This window comes from Scophthalmus maximus, chromosome 10 (genome assembly GCF_022379125.1).
Source record: "Scophthalmus maximus strain ysfricsl-2021 chromosome 10, ASM2237912v1, whole genome shotgun sequence".
NCBI classification, from domain to species: domain Eukaryota; kingdom Metazoa; phylum Chordata; class Actinopteri; order Pleuronectiformes; family Scophthalmidae; genus Scophthalmus; species Scophthalmus maximus.
Genome location: NC_061524.1, coordinates 17,049,467 through 17,065,056, shown reverse-complemented (window position 1 = coordinate 17,065,056; position 15,590 = coordinate 17,049,467). Strand labels below are relative to the sequence as shown.

Genomic DNA, 15,590 nt, shown 5'->3' with positions numbered 1-15,590 from the left:
ATGACACGTCCCAATGCATACCATGCTTTATTGTCTATTTTGCTTTAAATGGGACCATCATATTACAAAATGAGCGTGATGCTGTATTGAAGAAGACTTGAAACTGGAGATTGAGACTGTAAACTGCTTAGGAGAATGTTTACTGACGTTATAAATGAAGCGAGAAAGAGGATTATTTTCTCATGGACGTACAAAAAACAACAACTTCTTTTTGCAACCAGTGTAGTCACCCTCCTCTGGTCATGCCAGATAATACAGGTTTCAGACACTTTGAATTTGGCTTCACTCTCCGGACCCTTAGTCTACGTAGACTTTAATATACAGTCTATGGGCATGGGCCAAATACTGCAGGTGCAGGCGACAATCTCCCTCACTTGAATGAAGCTAAGATTTTTCAACTTTAAATGCCTAATTTTCTCACATGTCTTGGCCTGATATACCCTGTTTTGCAAGGTTTGTAAATCTTTTCCAAAGCAATTAGATTGTGTTCCCCTGGAAATGAATGGGGACAACCTCTGTGTCACAATGTGCTGGGCTCATTGGCTCCTCGCCGTGACAACGCACATTTCACTGAAATGGTGGAGAAACAGACAATATTATGGGGGTTCCAGGTTATGTAATTTACATTTTATAACCTACATATTCCACATTTATTCATCATTCATTAAGATGTTTTAAAGTATAGCAAAACTTAACTTAACCCCCCTAACCCCCGCTTAAATTGCCTCCGTCCTTAATAAATGTCATTTAAAGTGATGTAATATAATGTAGTTTTAAAGTAATGAGAGATCAACAGACTGCACCTGCAGCAGCAGGGGGTTGGGGTATTGCGGTTTGGTCATCTGGTATCAAAAATATAATATTGTATAATGGGTTTGGTTTCAGAAATGATAAACCCCTTAATGTAGACATGCAAAGCGCATGAAGTGCAAACATGTCAACCAAACCAAAACAATGAGCTATGCTTAAAATATAACCCTCAAGCTTAGGACAACCGACTAATGTCAAAGCAAACCATCATCATCAGTACATCAAAATTTTCCAGGCTTGACAGGGAATCAGAACCACTTGTGAACAGGATGTCATGTTAGGACTTTGTGATTTCTGGTGGGAAGTGTTCACCTCTTGGGCTCAGATTCTAACAAAAAAAGAAAAAACATGTTTTATTTTCGACAATGAAAGAGTTATTATACTTTCAAGACCCCCCCCCCCCCCCACACCCACACACGTTTTAATGGCCCTAGAATGGATTAATGATTGACTGCAATATTGCTGATGAATCACTGAGACATCTATTAGACCAATCGACAAATTAATGGGACTGAATTAAATCTCCCTTTGTTCTCTTTTTTTTGGTTGGTCAATTAATAGACAGAGCAGTGAAAGAAGGCCGTCAGTTCCATATCACTGTGGTCAACCATCCTGAACTGCAGGACTGATGAGTTGTTAGGATCAATTTCTTATTGTGATGGAAAGGTAGCACCGCTGTCTTTCATATGGCCTCCGGCAATCATTTGTCAATAGCGGGAAGATGGCTTTCCCTGTCCTCTCGCACTGAGTGCAGCGGGCTTGCAGATATAGTCGGTTCAAACATAATAACAGACAACAGGAGATACAAGTGGACCAGCAATAACTCCGCCTGTCATCTATAATAGACACAGGTGGAGAGAAAACAATGTTTTCTTTTCTGAGCCTTGATCATTTCCTCCCCCCCAGCTCATGAGAGATGAGGGAACTGCTTTTGCATGTTCCTGTTAGCTTTTAGTACCCCAGCGGCCACATGCTACTGCCTGTCACTGTAGCCCATGAGGCCTGAGCACCGGATAAACTCCAGACTTTCATTTTCCAACTAGACAGCTCTCTAATCTCACCCAGGCCTCGGATTTACTGCCACTCATAACCGATGAATATAGATGGAAAATTGGGCAGTGTGATACTGGCATTCTCCTTTCATCCATGAAGAATATGCGCAGGATCATTTATTGCATTTGTGGGACAGTGTGAACAGACACTGAAGTAGTTTATCGATGGGAATGTTACAGGGAATAAGCAACAATAAAACATAATCCATATATATATATATATATATATATTCTCTCTCTTTCTCGCCCCATGTGAGCTGTCATGTGTTTCCTCCTTTAAGCTCAGGTCCTCCACCAGAGGCCTGGGAGCCTGAGGGTTCTGCACAGTATCTTAGCTCTTCCTAGGCGTGCGTACTTCTGGACGTTGATCCCCGATGTTGTTCCAGGAATCTGCTGGAGCCACTCTCCCAGTCTCAGCGTTACAGCCCCAAGTGCTCCCATCACCACTGGCACCACTGTTGCCTTCATTCCCCACATCTTCTCCTCTTTTCAGCCCTTGGTATTTTCAAAGGTTCTCATGTTCCTTCTTCTCGATGTTGCTGTCGCTTGGGATTGCTGCATCCACCACGACTGCCTTCTTCTGCTGTTTTTTTGATCACCACCACAATTTTGATCAGTCCGGATCTTGAAGTCCAACAGCATTTTTATCTCGGTCATTCTCAACCACTTTTGGAGTTGTCTTCCAATTTCATCCCGGGGGCTTCCAGCCCATACTCGGCAGGTTCCTGTACAATCTTGCCAGCCACTTCATCATGCTGTTCCATGTACACCATCCCTGCCCACATCTTACACAACTCTGTTATGTGCTGGATGGTCTCAGGGGCGTCTTCGCACAGCCTGCACCTGGGTTGCTGTCTGGCGCGGTAGACCCCGGCCTCTATTGACCTTTTGCTCAGCGCCTGTTCTTGTGCTGCCATGATAAGTGCTCCTGTCTTTTCAATTCAATTCAGTTTAATTTGATTTGTATAGCGCCACATCACAACATACATTATTTCAAGGCACTTCACATAGTGAGGTCGAGACCTCACAATATTACAGAGAAACGCTACAGTTCCCCCCAAATGAGCAAGCGCTAGGCGACTGATGGAAAAAATGACTTCCTTTTAACAGGAAGAAATTTCTAGCAGGACCAGACTCAGAAGTGGGTCGAACATCTCCCTCGATTGGTTGGGGTGAAAAGAGAGAAATGGGGGAGAGAAGAGATAGAGAGACACAAGAGAGAGAACAGTTGTATGTACTTTGCTTTAAGCTCTATCAGAATAATTCTTACAAATACCGACACTTGATGCAATGCCATTGTTCATGATAATACTAATAATACTACTACTACTAGCGCCGTGGTTTTGGCCTAGTGGTTTGGGAGTGACATGATTTTGTAATATGCGAAACTGGTACATGCGCCTTTTCTCTGTAATCAGGACATATTGTGGAAATGTCACATAGATACTCTGTAGGAGCCATGCCAAAACACACATGATGAAAAACTCATATGCATTGTATGCATCTAGCGCATTAGTCACTTTTTCCGATGTCTGCATAAATGAGGATATTCACACAGGCAGAGCTTAGCCTCCTTGGAGGGATTCAGCTTATTAGCTGGAAGCAACATTCGTTGCTGTGGGAAATGGCAGGTGTTGACACTGCATGTCATTTCAAATGGGTCAGAGAATTGTTTTGTCTTTTAAACATGTCTGTATAAGATTGTGACAAATTTTTAGATTGCACTTTCGAAGATCGTTAATTGTTTTACAATTGCAATTTCAATCGGCTAATTTATCAGTTATATTTCCACAGAGATTAGGAAAAGTAGGTAGGAACAGATGTAGTTCTATTATCTACAGTGATACAGTATTGATTCCATCAAATAAACCTTAATGACAAAAAAAACTAAAGAGAAATTAGCTATATAGCATTGTTTTAACGCTATTGTTCTGCAGTATATTTTCCTATTGCAGCTCATCTATCACAGTGTGTCCTCAAGCCACGGGCTTTGCTGGGGCCAAAATATGCAGAAATGCTGATGTGAAGCCATTTGACGCGTGTTTCATTGAGACAGCTTGCTGGATCTGTCCAGAGGGACATTTCCACTGACCTTGTGCCACAGCCCACAGAGAGAGAGAGAGAGAGAGAGAGAGAGCCATAACAGAAGCTCCTGTGTCTCTTCCTAATTCTTTCTACCGCTGTCTCGCTCTCATCTTTGCTAAACATGACAATGAATGTGTGAAGGAGAATGGAAATATACAGTAAAAACGGAAATGAAGAAAGGTAGATGTCCAAATGACCCTGGTGAGAACGACTACAGGCTCTCTTTCTTGTTATTAAAGTAATAAGAGTGCAAAGATATTTCAGCTTCTGAGCTATTTCCCCCACAGTAACACAACCTCTGCCACTGAGTATTTGAAATTGGGCTCTGCTGTTTGATAGGTAAAAACAAACAACATAATGCTATAAAGATAGAAACTTGTTTCGAATATTTTGTTTCATCACTTCAATCGTGCCACGTTCATTACTCGTAGTGTCGTTCTTTCGTCATATTTTGGCTGTGGACAAAACTAATACCATGTTGAACATTCTCTGCATTGCATGACCATAAATCTTTGTGACTGGGAACGTCTGCTAATCAAAAAGTATAATATAAAATGCGTAGATAAAAATTGTCTCCCACTTTCCAGCACAGCGCGGTGTGTCAACACTTTAGTCTGGAATTGTTTTCCGCAGTCCACACAAATTGCACCGCGCGAAATTTCCCCTCTGTCCTGCGGTGGGCCACCATCCAACCTGCCATATTAAACAGGCATCTAGAAAAAGCAGCTGACTAAGAACCGAAATAATGGTGAGTGACAGCCCAGTGCTTTCCCGGGCCAGTGAATTGTTTGTATTTGTGGTTCTTGCTTTGTCATCAACCGAATGGCTTTTCTAATCTCCGCTACAAAGGCAACAATGCACTCTGGAAGGCCCCAGGCTTGCTACACGCGTGGCCACGGCCAGGGGGAGGTTTTGGGGGCTATTTCGCCGGCAGCCAATGCTGTGCAGCGTTTAGTCTAGCATGAGACAGCCAAGGGTGAGCACCGGAGTTTTCACACAATAAAGGTGCTGAAGGGGACCGAGCACTCCAGGGATACCATCAGCCCCAGGGGGAGACAAGCGCACTACCATGTTCAAGACCAGCTACCTGCACGAAGTGCGCAAGGAGAAGTATGAGCGCTCCGATGTCTTTGACGAGGAACTCGAGGACCCTGAAACCTCCGCAGGCATCTCAGCCATCCAGGGCTGGGAGAGCCTCCAGGAGCTCAACAGCCGCTTCGCCCGGTACATCAACAGGGCACGAGTCCTGGAACAGCGGAACGCTGTGTTCCGCAAGCAGCTGGAGACGTTGCAGCGCATGGAAGAGGCCAGCGGCCTGGAGGAGGCCTTCACGGAGCAGACTGACGTCAACAGGCAGCGCATCCGAGAGCTGTCCTCCGACCAGGCCAAGCTGGATCGAGAGCTGAAGGACGCTTGCCGCATGCTAGATGAATTTACCAGCAAGTAAGAGAGTGGGCAGCGTTTGGTCTCGTCTGTGTCAAAGGTCAAACTTTTCCCCCTTAGCGATCAAGGGGAGAGATCAGAATTGAAAGGAGGTGAAGCATAAAAAAAAAATGTTGAAAAGTGAAGATGTTGGTTGTAAAAAAGCACAAAATTGATACTTCTTGTGTAATATAGGTAACAGAATAAGTCGATTTCCAAGACTGTCATAACATTTCCATATAGTTACAATCAGGAAGGTAATCATGGAAAATATGAATTTATCCTGAATTCCTTCATGGCAAGACTTCAAAAATGTGAGCAAAAATGAACTGATATTATGGTCAATTAAATTACACCCAAAAGGATAAAAAGCTAATTTACCATTACTCATATTCATGTTGACACAGATTCAATTCAAATTGCCCAGGTTTTCCACCAGAGAGATTTCTGCCTCCTGCTCAACACGATGGAAGTGAATGTGATTTCGTTTGCGGCGCTTGATTTTGTGACGTCAGCATTTGACGGACAAAATTCAAATGCCACCTCTCATTCCAGAAGAATCTTCCTCAGGATAATCCATTGAACGTATTGTTTTTTTAATCGGGAGTAATATATATATTTTTTTAAATTGAAAACCGCGCCGTAAGCACCACAAGCCAATTCTATTAACTTTAATGCTATTTAGTATGGCTTCACGAAACACACGAGACCCTCTAAAGCATCTGCTCGGTCAACACACCTTTAGAGATAGAGAGAAAATGTTTCCGTGATTAATGTGTGCCAACCCTTTAATTACAACTCTCTACAAACGTACAATATTATTGATTAGTTGAGAAGTAATGAGCAACTGTGGCCATATCAGTTGGGGAGGAGAGACAAATTTCACCATGTGTAGTTCTGATCTATAGCTCCAACACGTTACAAGCGTCCGTTAATTTGTGCAGTCTCAGTGTGAGCACACAGCATGAACGTGCAATTAGACATCACAAAGTGTCCTTAAAAAAAACAGCTCAAAAGGCTGTATATGTGCAATCAGTTTATTAGGGCCCATTGTTACGTTTTATATTGTTGGCTTGATTATAATCAAGATGTTTTATGTTCCAGATATAGAAACGAATGTGATTACCAAGAACAGCTACGCGGGACGCTGGAACAGTTAAACAAGGTATCGTACGGATGGAATTAAATTTGTATATGCAATCATACCAACAAAATTGGATAGACAGCATTTTGATAATACTGCATCAGAACTATGCAATATTTTAAATTCAGAAAAAAACCCTGTGCGTGTGAACCGAGAGACGGAAAACAGTATTTGAACATGGTGATTTCAGTAACTTCGCACAAAGAAAATGGATTGTAATTTTCAATTTAAATGTGGAAAAGGAGATCCTACATGGTTTTCGCTTGTCAATATTATCTTTTGAATCATGGAAAACTGAAGTATATCATTATGTCATTTCAGTTCTCTCGTTGGCTTCTGTTAAACTCATTACACTTCACACTAGTTCCCCTATTGTTCCCTATTGTTGGTCTGCTCTTCTCGTCTCTTCTCTTCTCTTCTCACAGGAGGCCGACAGTGCTCTGCTGAGAAACCTGGAGTACCAAATCCAATCCCAGTTCCTGCAGGATGACGTTAACTCCACCAGAGATAGACACAAGAAGGTCAGTGGCCCTAGAGGTCGATGAAAAACGTGATCTGGGAAGTAAACTAACAAATTGTGCAACTTGTGAGTGCACGATAACAAAGCTCCTCATGATGACACATGACCCTGCAAAATATTGTCGCTGCCAGGACTTTGTCCAATGGCAAACATAGGACTATATCAGAAATCTTTTTCTTTCTTTTTTTTTGCCTGTGGCCAAGGGGGCAGTTTTGTGGGCCTTATTGTGTACAGGAAACCGTATGTATTGATGCCAGGGATAGATACATACAGAAATGACAGGGAAAGCCTGCTTTCCTCGTCACTGTGATGTGAGCGAGGGAAGCATTGCAGAGCATTGCAGAGAAACTGTAACACTGTTACACTGTTGTTCACAGGCACTGTCATATGACAGGAATATTACTCTTACTGCATTACAAAAGACTCGAAGGTGCAACACAAAGGCGGAGACAAAAGAAAACAGGAGTAGCGTTCGTAGACTTTCATGCCTGGGCAATTTCTCTCTTTTTTTTTTCACATTTCACCCAGGGCAGCTTTTCACAATGAATAAATCCGTGACTCTGGAATATTGAGATAGCATATCAAAGCGCACTGCTCTTACCATATTACGTGGGAAAGAATAGGAAGTCGCTGCACATGAATATTAGGCTTGTTCGCCTGAGATTTGAAATTTCTCTATGGAGAGAAAATATATGTGCTCTTTATTACTGAATCTGCCTTTTGAGTCCAAATTAAAAAAAACGAAAATAAAAAGATCTTTGCTTCAAAGCAATGGGTATGCGAGAGGCGGGGTACACCCTGGACAGGTTGCCAACGTATCGCAGCAACATACAGAGACAATTTTTTTTTTTCCAATAAATGAACGGCCTTTGATCCTCAGTAAGACGTGCATTGTATTTAAGCAAGAGGTTTGTGAGCAGCTCAGGTTTGCACAGTGGAATACATTAGGGGCAGTCTTCCTTTTGCTGAGGTGTGTGTCTTACATGTGATCTTCCTCTACACAGAACCTCGCAGAGATCCAGACTTATGTCAACATTTTGCAGCAGATCAACCAGACACTTCCCCTTGGTCCCAATGTGTCAGTGGGCATCTCTGAGGTGAGGTCACCAATGCTTTCACTGTGTGTGTGTGTGTGTGTGTGTGTGTGTGTGTGTGTGTGTGTGTGTGTGTGTGTGTGTGTGTGTGTGTGTGTGTGTGTGTGTGTGTGCGTGTGCGTGTGCGTGTGTGCTGCCGCCCCCCAGGCACGAAGATGGTGTTTGCATGTGTGTCAGCCCTGGCTACGTGTCTGGGGTTGATGAGGTTACTGACTTCTGTTTCCAATTGGTTGCCTGAGCCTGGTTGTTTTTCTCCCTCATTATTTTGTGTGTGCGTGTGTTTGAGTGACAAATTAAAGGAACAATGAGATTTCTGAAGGGCGAACGGGTCACTGGAAGGTTTGAGTTTGGATATCCTGCATTAAATGCTTTGGGCTTTACAAGCCAACATATTTGATATATGACCAATATATGATAGACGCCACTCTCTAACATCAATTACCAGCATCAACAAAATTTTGAATTAGATTTTTTTTTTTGTTGGAGAGGAAGAAAAATATTAATGTTAAGTTTAAGAGAACTGGAGAATAATCTTTATGGTCTTATTTATACTTGTCAGTCTTCTCAAGTGACTTAAAAGAAAATTATAAATGACCACAGGACCAACACACAATATTGTAGCTAACATTTCAAAACATTCCTCGTCAAATGTTTTCGTCTTAAACCATCACTCTGCACATAATTAAAGGTTTTAAGCAGTTGTAATACATTGTAAGAAAAACTATTTAAAAAAATATAGCATAAATGCACTAACCTATGTTTAAAGATTAATTCCAGTCATATAGATATATTTGGTGTATAAAAAAAAGGCAGGCGGGCTGAGCTAAGGCAAGGATCAGGAGAAAAAGGAATTATTACAGGCCCCAGAGAAGACGCCACGCCCACTGCTGCACCTACAGACACACACACACACACACGCACACACGCACACACACACACAAGCACACACACAAACACACACACACACACACACTAGGGGTGCGGTCAAATTGTCCTTCCTATCTATTTTTCCTTGACCTCATTGGAAATTGACACGAGGTCAAGGAAAGGTGTAAAGGAGGACTGATAGGACTTAGTACGTCATCATGTGATGGCCGATATTATGGACTACATGCACTAGGCTTTGTTTCATTCTTCGGTTTCAAAATAAAGCTGCTTGTCTTTTTCCGGTCTGTTTACCGTGACAATTCATAGTTATTCATTTTCCTGCCTATGTACATTTTCAAAACAGATGAAGAAGTACTCAGAGCACTGCTGTGTCCCACAATTTAATGGCATACTATTTTTTCATGGGTTTCCGACCAACCCCGATCTGAGAATAGGATGGCTGCTGATCAAATACTTCGAGATTATGAAGCTTCCTAAGCTAATTTGACAATTCGACCGTACCCATAGCTTCCTTTCCTATCTCCTTCAGCTTAGGGTACACTGGGGGTGAAAATGATGGATGAAGCCGCTGCGTTTTTTTTGTAGTCCATCATCGGGAATTTGTAGTTTCACCACGGCAGACGCATGTCAATAACATCTACCGTCGCATGATGAAGGAGTATAGTGAAAGTCAAATCGGATTCTCTGAGCAGCGCTGTTGGCTTTTCTTAAGTTCAATTAGTCCTCCTTTACACTTTTCCTTGACCTCATGACTTTTTCCACTGAGGTCAAGGAATAGAAGATAGGAATAGTAGATAGGAAGGTAAATTCGACCGCACCCTGGACTTCCCTATGCGAAAGGAAAGGAAAAATAGACACCCCACAATTCATTGCGGCACATGATTTAACGTGACGCGCCATGCACAAACATGAATGATTTAATCCGAAGTAAAAGAAGTAGGACTATGAATATGACCCAGAAGGGACGCAGGTCATCATGTACATTACAGTTACATATGAAGCATTAACATCAGGTGGTAAAACATACTGAAACATGATGATGGAGCCGCTGCCTTTCCTGTAGTTCATCTTTGGAAAATTTGTAGTTTCACCACGGCAGATGCACGTCAATAACATTCGACATCGCGTGATGACGTAGTAGAGTGAAAGTCGAGTCGGATTCTCTGAGCAGCGCTGTCTGCTTTTCCTAAGTCCTATGAGTCCTCCTTTACACCTTTCCTTGACCTCATGACGTTTTGCACTGAGGTCAAGGAATAGTAGATAGGAAGGACAATTGTACCGCACCCCTATTCTCCTGACACCGTCACCACATCTTTACACCCACAGGTCGTGTACGTCTGCTTACCATGGTTCGTATCTGAGAGGAGAGACAGGCAGTGTTTATTGTCATTCAAGTTGGAGGACTTGTCGATTACGATGTGTCAACTTGGAAGAAACAAAGGCAAGCCAGCATTGGCTCGATAGAACTCAAAAATGATTTGAAATATTGAGAACCATCACTAACAAGAGTGTACCAAGTGAAGGTCTGATGACTGCAACATGTCTCGGTAGCGGGCACTGAACCCAAAACTTTCAGTAGATTGAATAGTGAAGACATACATAAAACATCGCTGCCATGCGGGACACAATTGTTTTGGTGCCCTTAAACTCCCCCAAAAATGAACCAGTGAAGCTACATTTCAGACGTTGACTGCCAGCAAAGTGCGAGCAAGTGTGGCGTAACCTTCATGCTTCATGGACACTGTGCACGTCGCAGCGTGTCCCTCATCGATTTGTTCTCACTGTGTGAAGGAGCAGGAGAAGCTGCTGGCCCAGAGGAAAGTGCCGGGGCTGCAGAGTCAGCTGGAGGAATATAAGAGCGCCCTCTGTCAGCTTCAGGCGCAGAAACAACGCCTACAGACTGAGGTGGGTCACGCGGTCACCATGACAACAAGTTTCACACAGATTGTATGCAGATTATTAGTTAGTATTTGTTTTTGCATTATAGATTACTTACACAGTTGTACATTTTGTAGGGCTTACAGCTAACAATCATTTGCGATACAATTAGATTTGTTTAATTGTTATTTGTCAAACACGCAAATCAGTAATCACGTTTATTCTGATGCATTTTGCCAACACTTTATGTTTCTGTTTAAATGCGAAATAATGATTCTTGATATAGACAGGAATTATAATTTTACCTTTCTGCTTTTTTCACTTTTTTATGTATGAAGTAATGACCTGCTGACTGAGCAAGGCCTTCCTTGTGGTACTTCTAACTAGATTGTAGTTGCGGGAGAAACACCACTAGATGTCAGCCATGACCATGTTATGAAAAGGTGGTGTTTCCTTGCATGAAATTAGAGAAACACAGGACTGCTTCATTTTATTGAAATGCAGCACATTCCAATTATACATTAACCACACTTAGCTGCTAATCACATTGTTTTACATCAATAAATTAGGTTTGTATTCTGAAAAACCGTTTTCAGAAATCTACTTTTTTTATTATCCTTATCCTTTATCATTCCTCTTAATTTCTCACTTTCATTAACAACACTACACTTTTGTTTCATTGTTATTGACATTATTGAGAACTTTCCCTCATGGGGCTAAATCAGAATTCCATCATTAATCCCTGCCCCCGTCTCTTCTTTCAGACCACAATACTGGAGCAAGCCATCAAAAACACACAGGAGTGTTATGACGACGAGATCCAGATGAACAACGAGCAAATTGAATCTCTGCGGAAGGAGATTGAGGAGGCTGAGCGGTCCCTGGAGAAGTTCACCAGTGAATGCCGCCACCTGGCCATGTACCAGACGTCTCTTGAGAATGAGCTGGAGAGGTACAAGAGGATCATCGAGAATGAAGATAACAGGTAGGCCACATACACACACACACACACACACACACACACACACACAGATACACTTGTTTGACTGGCCGCCAGGCATTAAAATGATCTTTCATGATATTTCATGGTCCTCTCCTCACATCAGGTTTGTGGTTGCACCTCTTGATAGGCACCACTTTGTCTAAAAGCAGTAATATCTAAAGCTCTTGAATGTAACTTTGGAAGACATCTCAGTTCATTAGAACCCCCAAATCAGATTAACTGATTCATTCAAAGTTGCCCGTTGTCTCCTCTTTTTTTTTAGACACATGTATTATTGATTTCCTTACCAGATTTCCTCGCGTTGCAAAGCCGCTCGGTACTTGGAGGTTGCATTAGTGACATTTCACTGCTCTCTTTCTTGCAGGTTGAATTCAGCGATAATTGGCACACCCATTACCCTGTTCACCACTAATTACCGCTACACTCACACACCCACCGCATCAAGCCGGGGGAGAGGTAAGGGCACCGTGAGCACATCACAGCTGGTTTTTTTCAGAGACACAGCACTGAGTGCAACAATCAGCTGCCATTGTCAGAGAGAGCTATTATCTCTCTTTTCAGTTGCGCAAAGTTAATGAAGTCAATAAAAACTGTATTTATTGTCTTTAGTGGCCTAGTGCATTTTGGTACACTGGTGCAGTTTTGATCTCTTCCAAGTTCAGCAGTTCTAGCTCTTGAACTTTTGACCTAATTTGTGTCCAGATATCACCCAGGCAATCCAAGACATCACCAACATCAAGCCCCGCCAGAAGTTCCTGGCCAAGAAGGTCCTGAAGAAGAAAGAGCTGACCCCGAAAGATGTGATAGACAGTGGCCAGGAGGAGAGGAGCGGGGGAGCCCATGGGGAGGCTCCAGAAGATGAAGCAAAGGGGTTCCCCTCTGAGGATGTGCAGGAGGAAAGGGTGAAGAGACAAGAGCAGAGGCCTGTTCTCACAGGAGTGTCTCCACAGGATGTCCCAGATGGAGCTCAGATCAGCAAAGCCTTTGACACTCTGTGTAACATTGTCAGAGACAGAATGAGGAAGTATAAGAAGCCTGAGCCCATCGCTGACTTTTACACCAAAGGTCGCTATGTCCTTGTCACCGGTGACGGCAGTTACCCTGACCCCTGCTTCTGCACATCTACACCATCAGCCGGCCACATCTATGTCACTATCAGAGATGGAATGATGCCACCCTATGAGCCTTACGGACGCATCACACCCACTCCTCCACCTCCTCAGCCAACGCCAGACCCCAGGCCTCTCAGTCCCACGCTGCCCATAAATACTGGAGGAAAGGATGATAATAAGGGTGGACGAGGTAAAGACAATGGCGGTAAAGGTAAGCATAAGAGTGGAGAGCCTCGCTCCAAAGATCCAAGCCCAGTCCCTCCACCCACTGGCCCAAGCTCTGGCCCCACAGACCCTACCCCAGGTGCCGATCAGTCCAAGAAAAAGAACAGGGATGACAATGGCCCAAGTGGGCCCACTCCAAAGCCAGCGCCCCGTGGTGCCAGCACCAGCTCCAGCTCCAGTTCCAGCACCAGCACCAGCTCTGGCAGCTTCACCCCAGACGCCTTGAGCTATGAGAAGGTCGAAGTGGTGGAGTCTGTGGAGAAGTTCTCCAACGGCCGCAAGATCAAAGGTTACGAGGAGACTTCCATGGTGGTGGAGACCATGATCGAGAAGTCCAGCAAGAAGAAACATTGAAACCGCGTCACCCGACATGAAGACTCAGCAAACGCCACCAGGGTCCAACATGTTCCTGCTCCTTTAACAAGAAGACAGTACTGATGTTGGTATCAGACAATGTAAATACTCTTCCTCAAATCCACTGTAAGAAGACCAGTGATTTGGTCCCTGAGGGAGACCCACCATGCTTAAAGACCATCTACACATTCCTGCTCTGATATCCAATGCTCTTCCATTTGCTTGCAGTCTCTGGTCTTGCTTCCAGAATACGTTTGGCTGGTTCCGCAAATACTGCTGTTGTTGTTTTGACTATACATCCATGCTCATGCTTTGAGTCCTTTACTGTCTGAAAACTTGGGTCGACTAAACAAAATGATGCACCATGCCACCAATATAAATTCAAAGGAAAACAAATAAAAAAAACTGACAAGTTGTGCCACCCTTCTGAACTCTGTCTTAGAATTCCATCTCCCCCCTTTGAACTCATTTGTTCAATTCGATACCACTGCCTGCCCTCAGCACAATTTTTGCTGTGTAATAATTTGCTTTGATATATTGAACAATAAAACAGATTCAAACATCAAAATGCCTCGTCCAGTTTGGTTGTAGTTGTAGACAGACACTGTTTTCCAGGCACCTCACACACTTACTTGATAATCCATAAAACCACAAAAGCATGTGTATGTGTGGACACAAACATTAAATGTGCTACGTTATAACAATTACTCATTGGCTTTTTAAAATGCTAATTTATGTTTGGTTTTTAGCAGGTTACAGATGCCTGTTTCTGTGTCCCTTTCGGTTTAGAGTTCTTTCAAATTCTTAGCATTCATAGCAATCTCATTCTTTTTTAATGCAACCTTGAGTAGTTGATAATATATTCTGCATTCAGTGTTATCCAACCTGTCTCCAGAAAGGACAAATATTTAGAGACGGTGGTAGGAAAACACAAATATGATCTCAAATATAAAAGGCGACGTGAGCAACACACGTCAGAGGAGATTTGTTAGGAAAACCAACCAATCAATATCAGACCTTCTTAGAAAACGGTAAGCTGCTTATAGCAGGATAGGTTTTCAGTATTGAAAGACAAAAAAAGTGAATTAGAGGAAAACAGCGGAGAGTGAATGGAACCCCACACCGAATAATAAATATATTAGGATCAAGTGGTTTGGAGAGAAATTAGATATTGGTTGAGATAATTATTAATCCCCTATGATGGTGGTTCGAACCCGCCGGGAGACCGCACTCTGGAAACATGTTCATTGACATCAACTTTTAAGCTGATATGGCATACAATTGCTCGCTTACACGTTCAGCGATACCAAGCAGTATTTCTTTAGAGTGGAGTTTCTCCTTTTAGCTCAACTTCTAATTAGTTAGAGGTATCTGCCTACTAAACTGTTTTCATAGTATGTAGTGGGGGTTTGGAGCTTTTCCATTGAAAACCATGGCCAGAAGCCCCCAGATGTGATGCTTCTGTGAGCAGTGAGAGTGAACCAGTGAAGCTGTGAGTCATAAAGTCATAAAACATTGAAATATAGAGCTGAGGGGCCAAAGAAGAACCAAATAAAGATTCTGTGACATGTTACACGTTACATGAATTTACTCATTATAGCCACTTTAAACAAACAAGATCAGGGTTGGTCTCTACTGGGATATTACAAGGAAGCTTCTGTAAAAATGAAATTACCTTCCTCATGAATCATGTTTCCTTCGATTTTCGCAGAGAATACATTTTGCCAGGAGGTAACTATCCCTACTCATTAATGCAGGATGGGTCCCCTCTAAATGTTTTGCAGATTTATAGACAATGCATTACTGAAGATTGATATGACAGTGATTTACTGATGCTACATTTGGCACATTTAGCAAAAATATGTCTAGAGTACCAAGTAGCTTATAGAGAATATAATTTGGAGCCGTAAAAAAATATACCCCTCCCCCACACACGTTTTGGGCATTGAAATGATTGAGAATGTCATGCTCCTTTGACTCAGTATGTTCAGTGTGTTGCAAAG

General features: G+C 42.7%; 1 protein-coding gene across 2 annotated transcripts; it reads left to right on the top strand.

The window, feature by feature from the left end:
* Window positions 1-2,255: 2,255 nt before the first annotated feature.
* LOC118284092 (filensin) lies at window positions 2,256-14,155 on the top strand. 2 transcript variants are annotated; one of them, XM_035606732.2, is made up of 8 exons: window positions 2,256-5,390; window positions 6,474-6,534; window positions 6,939-7,034; window positions 8,038-8,130; window positions 10,813-10,920; window positions 11,658-11,878; window positions 12,261-12,352; window positions 12,599-14,155. In XM_035606732.2, exons 1-8 carry the CDS (start codon window positions 5,017-5,019, stop codon window positions 13,585-13,587), a joined length of 2,034 nt encoding a protein of 677 aa, XP_035462625.1. In that variant the 5' UTR covers window positions 2,256-5,016; the 3' UTR covers window positions 13,588-14,155. The 2 variants fall into 2 exon arrangements, with proteins under 2 accessions (XP_035462625.1, XP_035462623.1); XM_035606730.2 differs by having other exon boundaries at window positions 2,257-5,390; window positions 10,807-10,920.
* The last annotated feature ends 1,435 nt before the right edge of the window (window positions 14,156-15,590 follow it).